The sequence below is a fragment of the Anarhichas minor genome, unplaced genomic scaffold (assembly GCF_050575085.1).
Source record: "Anarhichas minor isolate MPS153535 unplaced genomic scaffold, ASM5057508v1 ptg000033l, whole genome shotgun sequence".
Classification (NCBI taxonomy): Eukaryota; Metazoa; Chordata; class Actinopteri; order Perciformes; family Anarhichadidae; genus Anarhichas; species Anarhichas minor.
The window spans coordinates 12114529-12135592 of NW_027466479.1; the positions used below are offsets into that span (position 1 = coordinate 12114529).

The 21064-nt window shown below is 43.4% G+C and overlaps 1 protein-coding gene across 2 annotated transcripts in view; it reads right to left on the reverse strand.

The window, feature by feature from the left end:
* pard6gb (par-6 family cell polarity regulator gamma b) overlaps positions 1–21064 on the reverse strand; it is a 29358-nt gene that overhangs the window by 6502 nt on the left and 1792 nt on the right. For both annotated transcript variants that reach the window (XM_076106251.1, XM_076106250.1), the window contains exon 2: positions 18030–18252. In XM_076106251.1, the coding sequence (XP_075962366.1) occupies positions 18030–18252 (223 nt within the window). The remainder of the gene's footprint in view (positions 1–18029; positions 18253–21064) is intronic.

The window sequence follows — 21064 nt, forward strand, 5'->3', positions numbered from 1 at the left end:
TTTGATAAAGCGTTTCAAATCTATCTTCTGCTTCGGTAATGGAATGGAAATGAATCCACAGGGAATTTGTATGATGTGTGTTAGTGTACGCTATACTCCGCAAGCATCGATGTGAAAACATTAGCTCCCGAGTGAGTATTCAACAGCACAGAGCACAGACACAACATGACTCAAAATGCGTTTGGTTCTCCTCAGAGGCACCACAATCACCAAGCGCAAGCTCGGACTTCTAATGTTTGAAGAGGTGTTTGGGGCCCGGCCTCATGTGTGATATTTCACACAGTTGGCTCACTATGTTAAGTACTTTTGGTACATACATGTGTTGGAACCAGAGCCAGAACGTATAATAGTTTTTCATGATTTGTCAGTGTCACAGATGCTAGCATGTGTGAATGCAAATGTTAATCTGTATGAATGGAAATCTTTGTCTTGGTGGGCAGTAAATGGAGGAACATGCTGTATCCATCTTTTTTTCTGCTTGGCTGAGTCAAAGCAGCTGTAAATAAATTTGTAATATTTAAAATGTTTGTTTCGTTTCTATTCAAGAACTATATTGGTTATTTTGATAGACTTTTCCTTATTTCTCATTTTAAAACGCAACTCTATCAGTGGAAAGCCTCGTTACTATGTGCACTATGTGTTACTATGTGAGACTTCGGGTAAAGGCGACAACATCAACACCCTGCTAACAGCTTTAGTGGTGGCCCCGCATGGGTGTGACCCCCCCCCCCCCCGGTAATGATATTTTGACTCAGTGATATGACCCAAACACTCGCAGCACAGCTGAGGAACTTGTAAACACACAATCCTTTCAGACTGCTTCACAGCAGCGATAAAGCCAACTGCTGTGGCAGCAACGCCACGCAAAGAAGACCACATTGCAGCTGGGTACATGAATGGGCTTCTTCGATTGTCTCGACAACCGTTCAACCCGGCCGACTTCACTCTTGGCGAGTGTATTGCTGAGGACCCAAGGAAGTGCAGAGTCTAGTGTGAAGTTGTTGGATGAGCGGTTCTCCAGAAAGCTGCAAGCAGCAACAATGGAGGCCAAGAAATCCGCCTGTTCCGAACAGGCGGATTTCTGAACGGGCAGCTGAGATACATAAAGCTACATGAGATTTAGCATCTTGAGCACAGATTGCCATACTGTCAATGTCTGGTTAAAACCATGTCTCTCCAAATTTTTCTGATAAACCTAAAAGGCAAATTGATGGTTTTACACTTTGGCTTTTGTACAGATTAAACAAATGAGATAGCGAGTTCATTTTTGAGCTTCAGAGGTGCTGGTAGGCAAATTTTGTTTTTTATTGATAGGTATATTGTTTTGTGCTAAACTAAGCTAACTGCCTGCAGCAGCTTTGTATTTGCTGTGCAGATGTTGATATTTTACATTTATATTTTTTATTTTAAAAGCACGGTTCTCACAGAACAGCCACGATATATTCATCAGTTCACTTCGGTATGCTAAAACTACAACCCATGACCTGACGGCATGTTGCTCTGCCTGCAGCATATCCAGCTACAGTCCATCTATGAAAGTGACATTCCTGCACCCCAACAACCCCCCCCCCCCCCCCCCCCCCCCCAGCCCCCATCATGGTTTTCGGCCAAGCGTGACAAAGTGCTTAGTGACATGAGAGACCATAATCACTGGAGAGGGGGAGAGTCGAGGCACGCAGAGAGAATGGTGAATAGTGCTCGACCCTGCTGCCTTTTGCATTAGGTCACTGGATGCTGTGGCAGTGGGCTTCATTCCTGGGCCCCACAGACGGACACACACACACACACACACTCAAAACCACCAGGAATATGGCATAAAGTAGAACGGGATGAAACAGCACATGACAGAGCACAGCCAAAACGAGACAGCCCAGTACAATGCGGTACAGTGCGGTAAGCGTACATGTCCACTAAAACCTATCCCTCTTAGCCACATTAGCATTTTTTTGTCCTGTTCGCATTAGAAAAGACATGATTTAATGAAATGCAGAGCCCTTTTCTTTTGCTTTCTCCTCATAGCGTGGGCTCGGAAATAGTTGGTTTTCATGACTCTCCAGTGGTTTCATACAACGCATCCAAATACAGCAAAATAAGCTGCATTCCTCTCACATCTAAATAAGCTGAAGCAAAAAAAACAACAACAAAAAAACTTTTTGAGTTGACAGGTCAGGTTTTCACCTTTGTCAATGTTAAGTGCACGTGGAGCCCCTTCCAAAGGGACTTGCATATAAATGTGAGGAATGAACCAAAAACAATCAGTATTCTTGGACGTCTCTTTCTCCCCCCACTGGAGACGGTCGGGAAGTCTATCTGTGTGTTTAGGGGTTGACCGCTGCCAAGACGTTCAGCTAACACTAACATGGAAAAAGAATCCAGACAGAATAAAGAGGAACTTTTTTTTTTTTTTTTAACATGCAAACATATTTCACATTCTTGCAGGGGTGGTTGAGGCAGTGCCTTGGGTGGAAATTTGGAGAAGCTTGATAAACGTTCGTTGTTATAATCGACAGCTGCACTGAAGATTTGGGTAGAAACTTACTGGACGTTTCTGTGATCTTTCTGCATGCTGTGTTATAGGTGCAGAGAAGAGAACGCACGTACATAACTAAGTACATCTGTACAAGTACAGTGTTGGAGTACAATTTTGAGGTTCTTGCGCTTTACTTGAATATTTCTTTGCTACTTTGAACTACTTCACTACAGCTGCTACTAGTTACCTTACAAAGTAAAAGTTAACGTGCAACACATTTCAGTTGATAAAATATGATGCTTTGTTATAGATGAAACTCTTCGATATTATTAAAACAATTCCATAAAAATTTAAAAAAAGGAGCCATTCTGCATCACGAGTACTTTTTTAAATTATAAATTAATTTAGCTTATTTTGAATGCAAGACTTTTACATACAATAGGAGTAGTTTTACGCTACGTTAATAGTATTACTACTATTACTTAAGTAAAGGATCTGAAACCCTCTTCCACTACTGCACACAAGAGGGTAAAACTGATTAAAAAAAAAAAAAATAGAGCCTCGAGTCTGGACTGTCATGTTGCCTTCAAGACTACAAAAACAAAAAGATCATCTGTCGGTGGGCATTTGTTTTGCTTCATGCTTCCCACGGATAAAAGAACACAAAGAAAAATAAAGGATTAGAAAACTCAAACAAGAATCAGGTGAGACTCAGGTAAAAAAACCAGTCTGCAAGACAAGTTTCGTCCTCCTGATAAAACAAGATGAAGCTCTAAAACTTTCGCATGCAAATGTGTTCTGGGTCGCCCTTTGCACGCACCCCCCTCCATTCCTTCAATCCCTGCACTGAGTTCACTCCAACAGTTACCGCGGCACACAGGGGCCGGGCTGCACATCTGGGACACGTTAAATGGAGCTGCCTCGTCTGCTCCGTTCTGGCTCGGCCTGTGTGGTTGGGTGGGGCGGGAGTCACAGGTTTAAGACTTGCTGCAGGTAAGGTATCAGCAAACCCAATCACACACACCGCCAATAAACACGCCAAATTACAAGGGTAACCGAGGTTAAGACCAAGAGAAAGGTATTTTAAGAGAAGGGAGTGTGAGAGTGTGTGTGCGTACATAAGGAGATTAACCTGCATGTTTGTGTGTGTGTGTGTGTGTGAGACATATAGCAGAGGAGGGGAGGGAGGAACATCAAAGGAGGAGGAAGAGGAGAGCGATGGAGTAGACGGGTCTTGCATTCCTCCAAACTTTCAAAAGGAACAATCTCCACTCCATTAAGTGTTTCCCCCTTTAGAGGAAAAAGCACTGTTGGGGGGGGGGGGGGGGGGGGGGGGGGGGGGAAAGAGAGTCACTAACTTTCCTGCCTACTTCTTCTCTCTCTCTCTCTTCAATATAACCAACTACTGCTTCTGGTTTTAATCCAGCTGCCTCTCTGCCGATCATATGCACGTTTCCAACCAAGGAAACACATGCCGTTGATTTAAGCTCCAGAAAGTCTCCGCCGCCATCTGGCCAACAGGTACCCGGGGTAAAGCCTTCACTGACCCATGTGAAGATATAAATACATGTCAGTGTGGAATACAAAAGGTAATGGAAATCATGGACTTTTTACATTAGAAAAGGCAGACCAATTTTTTTTTTTTTTTTCAAAGACAAGATTGAAGACATTAAACACACTAGTGCAATCATATAACAAACACTTTTACAGGCATTTTGGCAAAGATGGGATCAGGGGAAATGGATTCTGGCAGCGCTGCGGTGACACACGTCACAGCAGCAGACTTGGACTTGTGTCTCTGCCACCTGTCTGGCCTTCTGTTTGCACGAGTGTCCACTCGAGTGATTAAAAGTGTGACAGAGCAGGACCGACTCAAGGATAACACAGACAACAGGAATGATTCTAAAATATGAGAAAACACAAGATACGGTTCTCTCATATCCAATCTTTCTATATTCCTCTCGACACAGCCAAGCCGCACAAGAGACAAACTCAAAAGATATACTATGACTAACATCACAACAAATACTGAATTAAATCAATTTGTCTCCACACACTCACAAACCAAAACACAAGCTTTGCAGCCATCAAATAATGTTTAATGAGTCCCCAGGCTGAAAAGATTTGTTCTCAGTTGAATTTGCTTCACATTGCTTAGTGAAGAGAACAACGTTTATGAGCCCTGTGTGAGTATTATTCACGTGGGCTCACTTAAGAAGTGGGGAAAAAGGGAATATGGTTCATTTGCAATGGCTCGCTGAGATAGTTTTATTGTTAAGAGAATAGATGCACTTGCTGTTGTAGTGTTGAAAATATTCAAGTTATTTAAATAGCATCGCACATGTTTCGTGACAGCTGACAAACGTAGCCATGCTGGCAGCGAGAGCTAAGAATAATAAACCCACATGTAAAGAGAATGCAGTGGTTGCTCTGGAGGAGTAGTGAACTGAAACATTTACTACATTATGTAAACCAACTGAATTGAAGAAAACCACAGAGGCTTGCAATAGCATATCTCACTGTGTGTATTTTGCCAACATGAGATGGTTAACAATATCTGGCAGCCAAATATAGAAACTGACACATCTAAAAATACTGTAGGAATATTATACAGTAGAAAAAAAACAAAACAACAACTATAAAGGAGACCATAGGTTAACTTTTTGTGCTTTCTGGTTTGCATGCGTTTATGCGTCTGGTTTGTGTCTCTCAGCCATCCATCCATACTGCAGTCTAGAAGTCTTTACTGCTCTAACATGTAGTGAAATGAGACCCAGCCCGACCCGGTATTATTTGGACCTGGTTCGGTTTCCTCAAAACCACAAGTGATCTCAGGAAGACATCTACTACTGCCCTAGTTTGTAACCTCCACCTTCATCCTCTGATCTGGGTTTAAGTCACTTTCTAATCTTTTTAAATCGGCTGCAGTTGACAACAAGCAGACTAGGAAGATTATGGTCTGTCTGGCTCTCTCCCTGCCACAAACACACACAGTGCAAACCGACCAGGAAATGCCGGAGGATGTGACATTCAAGCAGACAGGTAAGGAAATGAGAACAACCAAGCAAGTAAACACACACGCACACTTGAAAATTGACAAATTTTCTTCTGTGAACAGGTGCAAAGAGTGACATCCCATCACACAGCCAGTTTTGATTTGTTGTTCACTGCCGGCTTGAGGGAGAAAAAAAAAAAGGAGAGACTGAGAAAGGGCGAGATAGTCTGTCTCACAGAAGACCCCTTGCTGAGAAGGTCTTCCATCAACCCACAGGAAAAGTGATCCTCTGCTATGATGCTGCCTCTGGAGACATTCATCTCATTCACACTGTGGGCAAGAAAAATAATCCTTCACACTGAAACTCGACTTATAAGTGGCCAGAGAAAATGTTGTGTCCAAAGCTGAATGAGATCGTTTTTCATCCTTATTCAAGCACACACACACACACACACACACACACACACACACATACACGGCAGTGTGCCTTGTTTTGCAGCAAATCAGAATGATAGCTTTGGCTGAATAAGGACTTCTTGTCCACTTTTGTTGGTGATCCACTTGGACATCACCGTTCTTAATTCTTTTAAGGGGATTCAGCATGAGATTTCCACTGGTATGTGGTGGATCCTGCCATTAACGCGAGCACCTCATTGACCTCGACACAGTAATGAACGTGGGTCAATGAAAAAGCCCCTTCCTGGCCTCCAGGTGAGGGGGGGGGGGGGGGGGGGCCCATTCATAAGGTGTGATTAGGTAAATCCTCTGCAGGCTTGAACAGGCCTTAGTCCCATCCTCCCCTGCACCTGAAACACCAACACCCTCTCTTACACAACCACGCAGCATAACAGGACACTTCCTGTCTGTGGTGACACATATCCTTGGTCCTTCCTGCTCCATGCATTGCTCCACTGACTCCTTTTGTGGTTTACTTCATCTAGTCTCTGCAGCAAATCATTATTCGCTCTTTTCTCACTCTCTCTCACACACACACACACACACACACACACAAAACTGTCTGTGGGAGTATTTCCACATGAGCTGTCAGTGTCCATTGTTTCGGCAAGTCTCTGGGACACAATTCATATCAGGACAAGAGTCAGGGCTCATTGCTACCCTCCTCCATTCTTTTCCTTCCTCTCCCGTCCTGAACTGCTGAGTTGGCCTGATTCAACCACCAACTCGTGGCCCACATGTCTGCAGAAGGGGGGGGGGGGGGGGGGGGGGGGTCGGTAGGAGAAGGGGCAGCATCTTCTCACAGTGTGTCCGTCTAGTGCTGCCAGACATCTGTGAGTCAGTTCAGGAACTCATAAGATGGCAAATGTTAAAGAAGAGCAAGGCTTTAGGCTAAATCTCAGTTTGCTTAGTAGTTTATTGAAGTTTGAATACTGAATAAACAGTAAACCAGACTATGACTAAAAGGTATGCAACAGTGGCTGACGTTATTCACTTTTTTTGCTCCAGGTTACAGAGGCATAACTGGTATTTTAGATTTTGCATTAACATCTTATACACTGCATAAAAAACAAAAAACTATTTCGCACAGTTTCTTTCAGTACTTACTTGGTGAGCTGACCCTGAATCAGAGATGAATCAATCACAAGTATGTGACAAAATGCAGCTATGAAAAAGTGCAGTTTTGAATCATTCAACCGATATCCTAAGAGACCGACTATAATAAAGCAAAGTAAAACATCACAACCAAATATCCAATGACTAAATGCTAAATGATGAAACTCTTCCAAGCAAAAACAATTACACAATGAAAAAACCAGAGATAAGACGCCTGCTTTAGATCCTCTTGATCCAAGAGGATTTGCTTTCATGTTAACGGAGGTTTGCAATGGCTACTGTTAGCTCTGGTGATTTGTGATAGCCAATCAGAAATACTGGCTCCATTCTAGCCAATCAAATCACTCCAGTGCGTGTTATGGCTGAACAATTGCCAGACTGGTGAGGTGGCATGACAGCTTGTCTCATTGTTTTAGCCTCATGACCTATATATGGCTATACTCATTTAGCCGACAGCGATTGTTCCTTTAATTCTTCCAGTACGGGGAGGGTAGGGATCCAGAGGTCCCACTGAGCAAAAAAACAAAACATGGACCTCAACTCAGATAGACACACTAGTGTTTATTTCATACACTGCATTTGAACACAGCCCATACACCCCTGTTTGCACAGGCTTTCATGTTGAGTGGATTTAGTTATGGAGGTTCTTTAGCCTCAATGACTGTGAACTTCTGACCAGGGTCACCAAATAACATCACATGCTACAAGGTCTGGTTGGTTTCAGGAACAAGGAGCGCATGTGTTGGCAATACACAGTACTTATATATGCGCCTTCCATGTGCATCAGCAGCAGTATGCACAACAAACTCCACTCATTTCAAAGCAAAAAGCGAGAACCTTTATTGAATCGAACAAAATAAGGGGGGGGCCCCGACAGATTTATTAGTTTATTAACTAAACCCACCAATAGTTGGCATGAGCCTGTTGTTGTAGCCAAGACACCGTTAAGCTAGAGTAAGCGGGGTGGCTCTGAAGCCAACCGTGCCATTGGCGAGTGTGTTTGGTGCGGGTGAGCTGTCGTGAAGCAAAGTCAGTCCCTCCTTTGTAATTATGGACTACCAAAAATAACCCTCTGCAGAGGCAATGCTAGGTTGATGTTGTGCTAGCTACCGTGCACTTCTCATGGCTCAGCTTGCTTAGGCCAGAGAGCTATACGTCGCCTCTCAGGCCAGAACCCGAAGTATATGTACTTCTGTTGATTAGAGGATTACGAGGAATTGAATGAAAAACAAACACTTGGATATGGTGGTACATTTGTGAAAGATTACAGTTAACCAGATGTGACGTGTCCGTCAGTGACAATCAATCTTTTCCAGCCAACCTACATGTGAGATAAACTAAGATTTCCCAAAAGGACACAAATAATTTGCTCAAGCTTGCACTTGTGTTCATCACATTTGTATGTGTGATTTTTTAAGCGTTTTCCAGCGCTACACACAGAGAGCATGTCTGGCCTTGTCCTCCAGTAGAGCTGTAATTAAGGAGGAACTGCAGTGAGCAGTCTCACAGCGAACAGTCTCACAGCAAACAGTCTCTGCACAAAAACCAGCAACTCCTCCCTCAGAAACCCACTAACATCCACCCAGGCCAGCGTCCATATTCCCCTCTCACTCCAACCCCAAATCTTCACCCTCTTCCCTCACTTTGCTCATGACGCGTTTCCAATCTTGGCCTGGGAATTTTCCACTGCATACTCTTATACAACCAGTCTCAGTATTGTCTCTGTCCCGTTTGAGGGGAAATCCATCCTTACATTGGTTTAAATCATTTACCTGTGATGTTAAATGTATTGCAGCTGGTTTAATGTCTGCGTTGAACCCTTACTGTCAAGTTAAATGTATTTCCCAGAATTAGATTCAACCACTCCAATAGAACATGCGCAGACATAGATGTATGTGAACATTAAATTCTATTAGAATGATTATGATGATAAAACTGGTTTCTCTTTCAATTCTCAATGAAAAATGTTTTAGTTATCTGTGAAAAATAAGTACATCGCCTAGCTCTGCAGGCAAAAGAAAAATCCACCTAACAGCCCCTCTAAAGCTCACTAACGTGCATGTTACAAACCAAGCTAGCAGTTTCCTCATTCCAAGTCTTTATGATAAGCTAGGCTGGCTGTAGTCTAATACTGAAAGGACAAATATGAGAGTGATACCAATCTTCTTATCTAACTGTTGGCCAGAAACTGAATCATTTGTTTTTTCCTTTCTTAAGTATGTTGTTTTAGAATGAAATGGTAAATTACTATAGTAATCTGTAATAACACATAAAACAGCTTGAAGAAAATAAAGTAAAATCAGATTGTAAAGAAAAACAGATGTGTTATGATTACTGGTTAATTCATTAAGTAAAGACAGGGGAAATCCCAAAACAAACCCTGCCCCTTATGTTTATGACAACATACAAACACCAACATACAAAATGAACAGAAACCCACACACAGTTGGAAATTTCACAGGATCTCATTCCACTTTTCAAGCCATACACCAAAGGAGAAAAAAAAAAATAAGGCAAAGAAGTATTTCAAGCTTGTTTTTCTCTCTTTGAAGGTTCATGCTGCAGAGGAGTGGCCTGCTGTTGGGGGCTTAGGAAGTTGTTTGTTTGTCCCAGAAGGACCGGCTATATTCATCACATCCAGCATACAATTTCGAGAAAGCCTGCGTCTGAGCTTATTTAGCAGCAGCATGAGGTCAATTTCAACTGAGCCACTGAGTTTTTGAGAATCGGAGTAGTCATAACAGAAGGTCTGTCAAGGTGCGATAACATTCCTCCATTGAGAGAAGCTGTGTGTATAGTGCATTTTCAAACCAATATGAAGAACTGAAAATCCACCACATCCTTCAGGAAATGTGCACGTCAAACATTTGAGCGGTTTTGTCAGAAGGATACATTTCCAACAAACCCAGCAATTTTTCTTCGACAATTTGTGACCATGCAAAACCAAAAAGAGGGAACATTGTTGACTCTTGGTTTGAAAAATGTCAAAATAAATCCATGAAATGCACATAGAACGTGACAAACAGATGCTAGGAGGAGTGCCCTGACACAGACACTCCTGTCCCGCAATGTCTGGAAACTTCATTGTGGGGGGGGGGGAGCGAGGACGCGGTTCAAAGAGGGGTCGTAAACCAAAATGAAAGCAGGGACTTAGGAAACACAAACACCAATATAGTTCTGCCAAAGACAACAGCTCTTACAAGTTTAATTAAAACACAGGACCTTCCCTCCCACGCCACAATAACAAAGAGAAGAGTTGAAGATGTGCGTCAGCTGGCATTTGTGATGCATATAAAAAGTCCGAGAGCACATGTGTGCCTCATCCGCTTTGTTACAGTTCCAGCAAAAGACTTCTGAGGTGCAATTATTATAATATGACTCAGTCCACAAACGCATTATACAAATTAGTTGTGTGCATGCTTGCATATCTGGCTGCATGTTTAGGATGGGTGTGGATTTGTGTTCGTCCCTTATTGTGCCAGCCGACATGATTTGCAGCGTCAGCCAAGCTGGTCTGCAGAGGCTCTGCACTCGGAGGCACAAAGAGAGGCAGCTACGCATCGGACACGGCTTCTTCGTCTCTGTCCTGCTCCTGGCAGGCACCAGGCACCTCCATCACACTTTAACTGTGGCTGGCATTGTCTGAAGACATGCAGAGAAAGGGCCACACACAGGTTTTATTCAGAAGCCCACACACACACTACCTAAAGAGGTTTTACGGCACTGAAACCTTTCCCAGTAGAGACGAGGATTTATTTGGCATGGCGCAGAGATGCACTGTGACACACACAGCAAGCGGGAAAGATTTCCGACACTGACGAGGCCTTGAACACCTCACTTGCCCCCAGATGAGGCGTTTTCAAAAGGAGGTGCATTTTCCCATGCTGCTGCCCCTCCGAATGTGACCCAGATGTGTCATCAAAGTATCTGTGTAAAGCTTACACAAAGGGCGAATAAAAGCCTTTTTGTCTCATACCGTACATGACATTGGCTTGTGCCACATCTCTGCCTGCACGGGCTTCCCCCTCTTCTCCAGCAAATTCCTGATTTCTGTTGACTCAGATTGCAACAAGAGGATAACAGCCAAGCCGCAGGATGGAGGTGGACGCAACCTGCCCAGTTCTCTCTCCTTCCTCCCTGCCCGTCCATCTTTCTTACTTGTCAGGCTGACTCCTCACAGTCTGCCGTGGTTTTCTCCCCCTTTGCCCTTGACAATTGAGTCATGCCTGAGCTCTTAAGTGAAAAGAATGAGTATCGGTCTAAAGAGCTATACCTAAAACAGCATTCTCGAATGTGGACCAAGATGATCAGACTGACGAGTTGTACCGTTTGTTGGCGTCCTATCCGACAGGAACTGCACACTTTAACCAGGCAAAGGGAGCTACAGTATAACTGACAGCTGCGGTCTTCTTTTCCTACAAGGAGCATTAGGCAGTGAGTAGGGCCTGTTGTTTCATGGCGAGCCCTTTCACTCAGCCAGGTCCTTTCGTTGCAGAGCCTGAGGCCGCTCTCTGGTACCAAGCATGAAGACTAGAGGTAGTGGCAGTACAAGCACAACAGACCACACTCAAACTCACACTAAATGACTCGGGTGTTCTGTTAAGGGAGTCACAAAGTGCACTAAGGGAATGCAATAAGGCAGTGCCTTTACGTCACCAAAATAGATCTGCTGGAATGAGGAAAAGGATTCTTTCTGCCCATCATGGTATTTGATTGTGTGGCTGGCATGCGAGCTTATGAACCACTGAGCAAAGAGCACGACATAATAAAAAATAAATAAATAAAATAAAATAAAATAGAAGCTGCACACTGGCATGATTACATTCTGAATAATCTATACTAATCTAGTGTCCAAGGACTAAATCAGCTTTGTGAGGCCTGATAGAGAGCCAACGCTAATTACTGAGGTGGCTCTTCTTCTTGTCCACACGGATGAAATGTTGTGGGGTCAAAGCTTTAACCTACAGCTACCATGACTGAGCACTGGAATGTTGACATATCTGCCGCACAACCCCATCCAGTGAACAGGGCATGTGGACAAAGGTACACACAGCAAACACACACACACACACACACACACACAGTGTTGTCAGAAGCCCTTTGGCCATCGTGAGAGAGTGGCCAGATGTGCTGACAGGGTCCCTGCAGTCAGCCACTGTAACAGCACAGACAGTTAGGAACACAACAGAGACTGGTTCGGACATGTTTAATAGCTTCTTTTTGGATTCATAGAGATAACCATAAATTATATAATATATACAGATTAATTGATTTGATACACTGGATCAGTGATATGAGTGACATTATTAGGCAGACATCGGGTACAAGGCCTTGATGCAACCAATCCAGTTTCTGTAAGTGCATTTATAATATTCTGTGTTTCAGTTATATTTAGCGGGACACTCACTCAGCTTTTAATGGCACAAAAATTCCAATATACATCCGACATACATTTGAAACAACAGAATCTGAAAACAAAAAGAATTTAAGCCTTTGGAGGACAACATGAGAACTGAAGGGATTTGATGCCGACTTGCAATCTTATTCTTTTATGAGAGGAAATAAGATGTTATGAAAAACATTATGCAAAACCAGCTCCATTAGAAAGGTCAGGTCAGGTCTGGTTAAGATCCAGCCTGTGCACATCATCCATATCTATTAGCATGTATTCTGTATATACCTGATAACCCAAAATCTTAAAAAAAAAAAAAAAAATGAAAGAAAGAAAACAAAGGTACCTTTTTCAAAATGTTTCAAAATTAGTTTCTGGAATGAAAGAAAGTAACCATTTAAATTGTTCTGCATGTGTTTTTAACAAAGTCGAGTCAACCGTTTGAACAGACAACTTCTCCGGGTGATGATGACTAATAAACAGAAACATATTATGAACTTTTCGCTCAAGGAATTACAACACGCTGCATTCATTTTCCCTCTTGAACTCCCTTTATAGTTTTGAGTTTAATAGCTCTGTTCTGATAATAACACAAAAAGCAAGAGAGCCAAGTGTGGAAAGTCAGCAAAGTGCAGACAGCCGAAGGAACATAATAATGATAGCATTTACTTGATCTCCAAGCAACTGTGCGGTCCAAGTTGTTGAGAAACAGCACCGGTCTGGATGTCAGCTTTAACTCGCGTAGCTGCCGTTTTATTTTGGCATTTTGTATTTGTGCTGTGGTGCCACATCTCTCTTTAGTTTGGCCGCCGTTGATATCTGGCCCTCTGGTTTTCACAGGTGTAGAGAGCAGTCGGCTTGCCGTCTAAACCCCCCGATACTCAAGATATGAAGCCACACAGACTCGACCTTGGCCTACACCGTCTGCTCTATTTATTTAAACTTTTAGCCCTTTGCCAAATAGGGGTCTCTACTCTTTGTTGAAAGTTTAGTCTGTGTGCAGGCCACTGGCACTGTCTACAAAAACAACTACCCCCCCAAAATTCAACTTTTCAAAAAACAGGCCCGTGTTTAGCTTGGATCAAGGCCGGTTTTGTCGACCATTAGTGTAATTACAGGTAAAATTCACATCGACTTAAACACACATTTGAACCAGACTTGTCCTCCACTGTGCATCATACAAATCTATCATCAAGAATACTACGGTCATTACTGTAGTGTGGGAAAGGTAAGTAGCTCTGCACCAACGCTTGCTAGACGGTGTCAGACTTTGCCAGCTCCAAAAGCCTTTTAGCGCATTAACAACTTTCATTCACAAGTCGTACTCTACTCCAAAATAGAGTTGTGGGAATAGAAAAGATATACACTGTCCAGTGTTTTCCCAAGGATCAATTACATTATGTCTCTAATCTGATCACGGTAAAAGACGCTGGTGAAATGTGGAAATTCATGAGCTTCGTGGCTGGTTTCCTGTCCGAGTTATCTTGAAATAACTGCGTAGGCAGTGTTCCCTCTCTTTTATCCATCTCCCAATTTGCATCAATTTGCACAAGAGGCAGAATATGAATGAACAGTTAGTACTTCCAGTAGTGTCCCTAGATAAACACACCATAAAGCTTTGACAAGATGTCAGACTACCTAGCTGAGTAAACTCAACATGCCTCTGATCACAATGTGACAGCAGGACCCATCGCTTGAAAAATAAAATAAAAAATGCATTAAACAAGAAACTAAAAGCTGAGTCAACTGCAGTTAGAATATTCTATTTTTTTTCCCCTCAATAAACTTTCAAGCGCAGAAATGTGCATGTGACCCCAAATCCAACATCAATCAGCAGCTGACCGCACATGGCTGAACCACTACAGTCACTACCAACACATTTGACCGGACGAGGAAGCCCACCTCCGCATACAGAGCCGGTTCACTCGCTCACTCTTTGCACACAAATCTTTTGACGCGTCCCGTTTCTTCCCATTGCCCCCTCCCCCCCTCCTGATTGTGCCTGCATGAGAAATGTAGAAGTGTCCCAGTACAAACCTTCCCTCTGTGAAGTCACTACCCTCTCCCCCTTCTGTCTACAAACTGATATTTTTCTGATATTTGGATGTTGTTGGCTCCACAGACCATCCTTTTGAGAGCGCTGGGATGAATTCAAGTCCAAGATAAGCTTTCTCTCCATCTATTTTTGTGTGTTAATCATTACAAACAGACTGTCTGAAGTTATTATGTAGACAACTTAACAGAGAGGCTCCCTTTCTACTGTGTGCACAACCAGATTGATGGCATTTTCTGCTTTTGAACAAATCATCATTTTGCATTCTACTGGAGTGCACCGTGCTAAAGTGAAATATATCCAATTTGAAAAGTGTTACAGCTCAATGCACCTAATAATAGTTTTGCATTGCTGAAAAGTAATACTTGTTATGTGGCTGCAGATAGTAGGGTACTCCTTTAGAGGATCATCTCTCTTTGACATATTAAAATAATTATTTAGGACCAAAGCCAACAAAGCCAACAACTTGAAACTTGCCTTTGACATTACTCACATGTTCAAATAGTGGACTTACTGGTTTAAAATACAAAACAACACGGGTGTTATCCCTTAACTTCCCCTTGCTCTGACTACAGGTGAGCATTGTGCAATCATCTACGCCGAGAGGCCATTGTGCATTGTTGGGAATAAACCACAAAGTGTTAAGCCCCTGTTCTGTATGTAAAGTCATCATTAAACAAGCTGCCATCAATCCCCCACAGGGAGTAACAGGTATCATCAGCTGGCTTATTGTTATGTCACCACACAACTGCTGCACGTGCCTTAAGTGATCCAACCAACAATGGCAACCAAGCCCGGAAGGGGGGAGTCAGGAAGATAAAAGGCAGCCACACGATATAATACCGACCCATTGTTACATGGACAAAAGTACACACACGGCCAGTCACTGAAACCCGTCTCTTGTTTGATCTCGGGGTAGAGGTGAGGGTCTGACTTGAGGAAATGAAATACTAAAGATATAAAAAGATAATGGCCAGTAGTTTTCCTCTCATTTGCCCTCCTGTCTCTCATAGTGTTTCTTCTTTAACTCTCATAAAAGCCTTTAAATACCATGGTTGTACAACGCATCCATGAACTTGTTTTACATTATGTTCTATGTGGCAGCTTATTTTGGAAAAAAACAAATGCATGTTTTACACAATATAACGTTTTTTTTTCTTTACTTTTAATGGAAATAAGAGATATGCATATATGGGTGGAGCTGTTAAGAGGACAGGCAGCCCAAATAAACGTTTTTGTTTTGTTTTTTTTTCTTCTTTTTTCGCACTCATATGCATGTGAAAGACCAGTCCAGTTCAAGTCACTACACTCAATGTCCCTTCTGTGACTGAGGGGTGAGTCACAGTGTCTTTATATGTGTGTGTGTGTGAAGTCTTTTCTTTCATCTGGGGTGGTCTGCTGACCGAGACGGAGAAGATACACGTTGACACCACTAATGACCTGTGCTAACAGGCTGGCACTGACTGATACAGTCATTATCACTCACACACACACACACACACACACTCTCTCGTGCTTGTAGCATACTGCGTGCAGGGTAGCTCTTCTGAGACATGAGGTACTCACAATAAAACACACTCTTCTTTGTCTGGCGACTTACAATAGACTGCAGTGAGGCTTAAGCTGCTCAGATTGCCTCAGCATCAGTCACAAGAGTCCACATACCCCTAAACCACATCACCACATCAGCGTTTTGTTTACACCACAACAACAACATTACATAGGTCCCTTCGCAAAATAATCTGCCCTTTAAGAAGGGTGAGTTCCTCTGGTGCTGTGAAGCATTTTTGTATTATATATTCCAGAAAGGGTAAAACATGTTTTAGTCCATCGTGTATTAAGTGAAATGATCATGAGATTACCTCTGCTATAAACATTACTAGGGGAAACTCTGCACACTACTTAAGTAAACACAGAGAGTTAAAGGAATACTGTGTTTGCACCGAAAGATACAATCTGATGAGACAAATATGAATTTGTGTTTCTTAAGTTTATATATATATATATATATATATATATATATATATATATAAATAATAAAAAGCATTACCCTATCATAATAACAATCTAAACTTTCATGTTAACTTTCATGGGCTGCACAGTGGTGTAGTGGCTAGCACTGTCACCTCACAGCAAGAGGGACCCGGGTTCGACCCCCGATCCCGGGTGGTCCCTCTGTGTGGAGTTTGCACGTTCTCCCCGTTGCAGCGTGGGTTCCCTCCGGGTTCTCCGGCTTCCTCCCACAGTCCAAAGACATGCAGCTTAGGTTATTTGGAGACTCGAAATTGCCCGTAGGTGTGAATGTGAGCGTGAATGTTTGTCTGTCTCTATGATCCCTGCGATGCCCTGCGATGAACTGGCGACCTGTCCAGGGTGTACCCTGCCTTCGCCCAATGTTAGCTGGGATCGGCTCCAGCGCCCCGCGACCCTCAACAGGATAAGCGGTTTGGATAATGGATGGATGGATGGATGGATGGACCTTTGGCTGATGTCTTATCAGACCGCTATAATAAGTTAATTCAGCACCCAGCCATATGAGCTCTGAAGACAGTGAATCACACAATGGAGGAGTCTGGTGGGTCCTCTTGAAGATCTGAAACATATGTCTTGCTGGGAATCTGCGTCAAGATAATTCACCGTACGGTAGTTAGCTTTTGTATTTGAACCACTGGACGACAATTAAAACAATACCCTGGAGCGTACATTACACAACCGAGCGAGGGACATTCCAGGAAAGGATTGAGGGTATGAATAGATGTGAATGGTGATAGATGCATTTGTATGCTCGCTGGCAGGCAGGCAGTCAAGGCCTACTCCAGACCTGGAATCAATGAGTGAGAGATGGAGAGGGAGAGAGAGAGAGAGAGAGAGACACACACTAGGACTAGGTCCCATTCTGGGTACCGTGGTGTTGTCTTTGCACAAATACACACTCGCATGCACGCACACACAAATGGAGGGAGCTCAGTAAGGAGTCTCTCTTTTCATGCAGATCTTTTGTCTCTCAGTAATGTCTGGTATGCATGGATACAGGCTTTGCTCAATGACCTGATTTCTATGGGGCTGCCAAGGCACCAGCCTGAGTGTGTGTGCGCGTGTTCATCTGCCTGCGAGCCCTTCCTCTGGATAAGACAAGACTTAGCCAGGCAGACAGACACAGACTGAGACAGATCCAGCCAATAAGAGGGTAGGAAACACAAAAGCACACACACACACACACACTCAGAAAGCCTTGCATGAAGTAAACAAAAAGGAGTTCCCTTAACGGGAAGAGAGGCTTAATTGGATGAGGAAATATTCTGTGGGGGAAATTGATTCAAGTCAGCACAGTAGTTGCAGCCCAAGATGCAGTTATTGCAATAGATTAAAATGTTTACCAGTTGCAGGATATAAAAACCCTCCAATGTTTATTTGAACTTACAATCAGCTTTTAAGAGAAAATGTTGAAGAGAAAGAGACTCGGTGAGCTTTCCGGATTCCTGCGATTAATATAAGAAAGAGCCTAAAAGGAAGCGACGCCGTCTTAAAGACTTTCCAGACAACCTACCTTGTCTCTGTATGATGACCCTGAGCAGCGGATGAGCCGTCGACACCGCCTTGCAGAAGTTGTCGTCGTTGTTGATGGGCAGCAAATCACCGTGGATGTCAGCATAGCCAATCATCACCTCCATGTTAGCGATGCGGTGAATGTGCAGAATGAGCTTGTAAAACTCCTCAAACTTGCCGGGCTTGACCCGGTCCACCGAGAACCGGCGGAATTCTGCCCCATACTGAAGAGAAGATAAAAAGAGAGGGGACGTTAGAAAAAAAAAGAAAAAAAAAAAAGGACAGTCACTCAGACAACCAAACAGGAAGATGAAACCGGGATGTCCGATCTCATGCACTTATCTAACCCATCTGACTGGCACACATAAAATAACAGGGTGGAAGTCCGCTGAGCTCTGTCACAGTAGCGGCCATGACCTTTTGTACAATATGAGACGGGGGAAGCTGTTTCTAAGCACAATGCAAAACGGAGTTAGCTGCAATCCTTTGGAAAACTGGTTTTATGCAGCCGGAGCAATATAATTCTGACACATTTCCATACTACACTCACTCAACCATAGAAAGAGTTTGATACTTAAAGCCCAAATTATTGATAGCAAATCAAATTAAATCCCTGAAGCGGCCCAGATGGTCTAAAACCTCACCACTCACGTTATAAAAAAAATGTATACGCTTTAATGAATTGAAGCTTTAACCTTCAGGTGTAAAAGAGCAGGGGTGCTTTTCACACAGCAGATGCAATAGATTTAGAGGGCTTGTTTGTCATTTTGGGAAGTACTTTATATGCATTTGCTTTTTTGCAGCGAGCTACATTAGAAGGTTGATATCCCTCTCATGTCTATAGCCAACAGTAATAGTGAAGCTACCACCTTTAAACTATTTCCTGGTGGGATCCCTGCAGCTTTGTAATCACGCCGCCGGCCAAGATCACCTCATGACAAAAAACGAACGTCAGCTGCACTTCACATGTAACTTTGAGCAAGAAAACAGCAGGAAAAGGGAAGAGGAATCTGCACAATAGAACAATACAGGTGGATGAGTAAGCTATCTCAGTACAAATAAATGACACTGGCTGCCAGCCACACCTCCCACCCACAAGAGCACAGACTTGAACAATTGTACAACCGCTTTTCCGGCTACGTCATCGACGCAGCAAAGAGAGCGCGGCTGAGGGTCACTGCGGGGTCATCATGTGACTCAAAGACAAGAACGGACTTGAGGAGCCGAGATGACAACTGAGGCTCAAAAAGCTCCACAAACACACAATGGTGCAGGAGCACTGAAGTCCTGAATCACAGAGGCAATTTGTACACGACGGTGCCGTTTGTTACTGTAATCATCCGCTCACAGCGGAGGAGAAGTGTGGGGATGAGGATCGTGGAGCAGCGGCGAGGAGGGAGAGGAGAACCGCTGACTGCAGAGAAGCAGTATACCGACTGGGAGGAGAGTATAAAGAGCGGGGGGATACGTTAACCAGCTCTCTAATTAGAAGATGACACATGAATTTAAGAGGTGTGTTAGGAGACTAGGGGGGATGCCAGGCGGGTGTGTGGTTAGCTCCCAGACCCACTGAAGGAAACAACATGTGAACCCGCATTTAAAAAAAAAAAGCATAACTTGGATTGCAGCTAATAAAACTCAGCCTACATCAGAAGATGACACAAGACGTTGACAAACAGGATTGTCAAGTCTTCAGTACTTAACATTTGGCAAAGTGAAACCTACACATAACCGAACTGTAATAAACACCCTAAGACTTCAACACTCGATTTACCAAGTAGCAATCACACTTTTGCATATCAGTAAGCTTCGTCATTGCTCCGAACCGGAATGTTCTCTTGGCACCGTGATCAGTCTGAACAATCTGTTTTTTTTACAAGCAGAACTCTGGTACGAACAAGTCTGAACACGGGATGATTAATCACGGGGCCTCGACACCGAACCCAAACCTAAGAATACATCACTGCTAACCCTGACAACACCTGTCCCCCCCACGACCAATCAGGGCAAAGTGATGTCAACAGGTTGAAACACGTCTGGAGACACTAAACTCTGACACGCTGAAGAAAAGGGAACATAACTGACTTCTACTCTTTCGTCAACACTGTTTTGGTCCCTACCTGATACAACTCACCTACAGCTTTTTAAAGATGAATAACTAAATATGCAACGTGACGTGCAACTCAGGGTTCAGGCCTCAAACTGAGAATATGCGAACGACATGTTTTCGAAATAAGAAAAGAACTTGAACATCTGGATGAATCAAAGTAAGGGCAGAGGGAGGTAAGGAAAACAAATCCCACCCAACCCCCAACATCCCTCTCCGTCTCCGATAAGAGCTTTACGTGAGGGAAACCAGCTCCTGGCCGTGGCTCCACGACAGGCAGCCAGACACCTCCAGCGTTAACCCTGATAAGCTTATCCTTGGAAAACTTTGCCCTGAGAAAACCAAACGCTAACCAGTCGCAACACTTTGCACCACAGACAACAGAAACACACCAATATCACTCCTTGGCAATCTAATTTGGGGGTTATTTCTCAAACATTAACTGGTCCTGTTATGCTGTATGAAGAGAAGAAGAGTCAACGCAGATTATTCACATCTGCCTCGAAAGAATTGTAAGTAAGATGCAAAATAATCTGAAAATGTCCAGTAACCCTAACCCTAGAAGACGAATTCATTTTGAACATTTCAACGGGCTTTTCTAGTTACTGCTCGAGTCACACCCTCTGCAACACACCACACGCTGCTGCAGAACTTGCTACAGTGCGTTTGGGATGTTACTAATCGTTGCCTTTACACATTCAAAAAGAAGACCCAACAGCAGCGGAGCTACCCGTTACAGGTATTCCCATGATAAGAGCCGTCATTCTGGTTTGGTCAGGTGACACTCAACTTGATCTTGAGTACCTGTTCGGGTTGCTCATAACAAAGCCAGAGGAAGTGGAACAAAATGACGCGATGAGTTCTATCTGATCAGAAAAGGGAAACATGTGATGTTGAAGGACGGTGAGTCAGCTTCCATGACGGCATTG